Here is a 3,250-nt window from a genome sequence, read left to right as displayed (position 1 = left end):
CAAATCCAGCTAACTGAGTTAGCAACGTACGAAGAACGGGCCCCAACGGGCTCTTTCCTTTAGCAAGTCTCGCAAGTCTCAAGTCAAATCCCAAGTCCCCAAATAGTTAAAGTTAATGAGATAATTAAGTGACTAATTAAATGATGATTGTGCATTAGTGATGAACACCTGCTGTTATTGAGAATTACAGAGGATCAGATGTTGATGTTTTATTGGTTAAAATGATGCCACCATCAGGTAGATCAGTGTTTGCTTTAGTTGGGCTCTTGACCCTTGACTGTTTTGTTATGCCGGGTTCAGACTACATGATATTTTTGGTGGTCATGATAGTCACTGTGTCAGATTACACGATTTTGATTCTTAAAATCGTGTCGTGGACAAGAAACATATCACACTACACGTTGCTTCCCAACTATTCATCGCGTGCTGACTTTAATGATGCGTGTGATGTCATTGAGAAGGCGGAACTAGCAACTGACTTCCGAAAACTAGAGTGTAAACATTGCTAGTTCGCCGGCTTTTTTCTTTCTTTGTTCTGTCGTGGTAGTCATCATACAGGCAGGAGTACTGTTGCCACAGCTCCACGAACCTTTCCTCCATCTCATAATTCCACCTAGCAGCACCATCATCTCTCTTTCGTTTCGCCATGTTTGAAACCTGTGTATGAAAGAGCTTCTGTGCTGCTATTGGTCAACGTCACCAATGTGACAGAACTCGTCGTGGACGACGGAAAAAAAATTAAACATGCTAGTCTTTCTGTCGTGATGTCTTGAAGCGTCGCAGACGCGGAATCGGTTGTCGTCCACAATGACACACTACACGAGCTGAAACGATGGAATCTTGTGTCCCGACACCCATTGTCGTTTACGAATCCCCACGACACCCTACGTCAAGCAAATCTCTTTTTTTCTTTTTTCATTTATACGTTTAGGTTTTGCATAATCAACCCAGTGAAACTACAGCATGCAAGGAAAGTGTTGCTCTAATAGTTATAGTGAATGAATTTTAAATCTATGTAATGCATTAAAAAAATGCTCATGACACTCCAATACTATTTAGACACACACAGACATCAAGAACCAGCATATGAATCTCAACAATGGTGACAATCAACAAAATGTTTCATGCTGCAATGCATGCTGGGTAACACCATAGTAAAAGCTCCCATCATGCACTGCAGTATGAATAATTATTGTCACCACTGTTGAGGATCATATGATAAGTGTTCATGTCTAAAAGCCTGAGCTGAGACTGTTTTTTTTACTTTTTTTTCTCTTTCAATATTTAAGCATTACAGTGGCATTTGTTTAATATGACTTTTTTTTTTTTTTGCAGTTCTGTAATAGCTGAATGTTTGTCAATAAACCAAAGAGAGAGCACTTCATGATGTTCATTAATCATGAGTTACAGGCAGAAAGTATAAGCTCGTCTGCTACTTCAAGGTTTGAAGTAGTGATGGGAAGTTCGGATCATTTTACCGACTCGGACCTTTGAGTCTCGTTCAGCAAAATTAACGAATCTTTTTTCGAGTCATTTCGTTCATTTTAGCAAAATACAATTAAAATGTTACGTGTTACTTCCCTAACACATCTACTACTAACGCAAACGTTGATCACACTACAAATAATACAAAACTGCTATAAGGAACAGAAAAGAATGACTCGGAAAAACCCGAAGACTCGAGATATGAACTAATCAATAGTACAGAACCTATAGGATGTTGCGCATGCGCGACTGAACGAATCACGCCCCGAGACGACTCTTTCTTCCCGAGTCACATTAAAGATTCGTTCAAAATGAACGAATCGTTCAAGAACGACCCAATGCTAGTTTGATTCAGCAATGCACAAATGTTTGCTGTGAAGCAATATTGCATTTGCTTAGAAGCAAATTATTGTAAATTATCAAAAGAGTCAAGAGACAAACTAAAGCGAACCTTGACCACAATTATGATGGCATCGTGTTTTCTTCTTTTCTTGACCAATAAAAAATCAACATCTAAATCTCTGTTAATTCTCAATAAGATATTATGCAGGCACAAAATAAAGTCAATCCAGTTAGTGATGTGAAGCTGGTGATGCTGTTTGTGGACTTGTTTAATCAGATCTTGAGAGATTTAATGTCTTTTTCCCAGTCTTTTCCCCAAGGTGATTGGAACAAAATACTGTGGAGGACTTTTACTTTCTGAACCTGGATTTTACACCTCTGCTTAAAATGGCCATAACACAAAAATGTGTTATTAATTAACACATCCTCTTTGAGAGTGCATATACATTCCATAAGCCCTTTTCAAGCAATCAGTTTACCATTTGTTTTGTGTGTATTTGTCTCTTTCTAGTTTGGACCATAGAAACTATTTTAGACTTACACCAGGACTGAGAAAATGTAGGTCTCTCATTTTCTCTCACACACATTATAGGTGTTGTAATCTATTGCAAACATTTATCATGTTTTTTTGTGTTTGTTCAGATGCCTGTGATCTCACACTGGATCCAAACACAGCAAACACTAAACTCATCCTGTCTGAAGGTAACAAAAAGGCAACGCGTGTTGAAGACAAGCAGTCATATCCGGATCATCCAGAGAGATTTGATCACCATGAGCAGGTTCTGTGTGGAGAGAGTATGACTGGACGCTGTTACTGGGAGGCTGAATGGAGTGGAATGGAGGTTGTTATATCAGTGACATATAAGGGAATCAACAGGAAAGGTGGGAGTGACTGTTGGTTTGGATACAATGACAAATCCTGGAGTCTCTTCTACTCTAAAAACAGATCCAATGTCTGTCACAATAATGTAAGCAATACCATATCAGCCCCTTCGTCTTGCTCTAATAGAGTAGGAGTGTATCTGGACTGGTCGGCCGGCACTCTGTCCTTTTACAGCGTCTCTGACACACACACACTCACACACTTACACACATTCAACACCACATTCACTGAACCCCTCTATACTGGGATTGGGGTTTATGGCTCATCTGTGTCTCTTTGTCTTTATAACTGAATTTAACACTGCAAATTCTGAGCAGCTGTGTGTTGGTAAAGAGTGCTGCATTTTGCTCAAACCCTGATCAAACTGTGTATTTCCTTCTGCACTGGCACTAAACTCTGGAGGACAGTGAACTTTGGTGACCAGGGGCCCGTTCTTCGTATGTTGCTAACCCAGTTAGCTGGATTTGATTGTTGATGATTTGGCATGATCTTGGCTTGTTTGGTTCTTCGAAGCTCATCCCAGAGTTGCTGTCATAGCAA

At 39.7% G+C, this 3,250-nt stretch overlaps 1 protein-coding gene across 1 annotated transcript; it reads left to right on the top strand.

Annotated features, from left to right (window-relative positions):
• Window positions 1-2,283: 2,283 nt before the first annotated feature.
• Window positions 2,284-3,130, top strand: LOC107743089 (stonustoxin subunit beta-like; the record flags this gene model as incomplete). Its single annotated transcript, XM_016556199.1, has 2 exons — window positions 2,284-2,385; window positions 2,470-3,130. Coding segments are annotated over 2 exons (635 nt in total), but the record flags the coding sequence as incomplete, so codon positions are not given.
• Window positions 3,131-3,250: the final 120 nt, after the last annotated feature.

Source organism: Sinocyclocheilus rhinocerous, unplaced genomic scaffold (genome assembly GCF_001515625.1).
Source record: "Sinocyclocheilus rhinocerous isolate Xijiao unplaced genomic scaffold, SAMN03320098_v1.1 scaffold36119, whole genome shotgun sequence".
Classification (NCBI taxonomy): Eukaryota; Metazoa; Chordata; class Actinopteri; order Cypriniformes; family Cyprinidae; genus Sinocyclocheilus; species Sinocyclocheilus rhinocerous.
The sequence above is the reverse complement of the archived record's forward strand: the minus strand, read 5'-3'. Positions and strand labels throughout refer to the sequence as shown.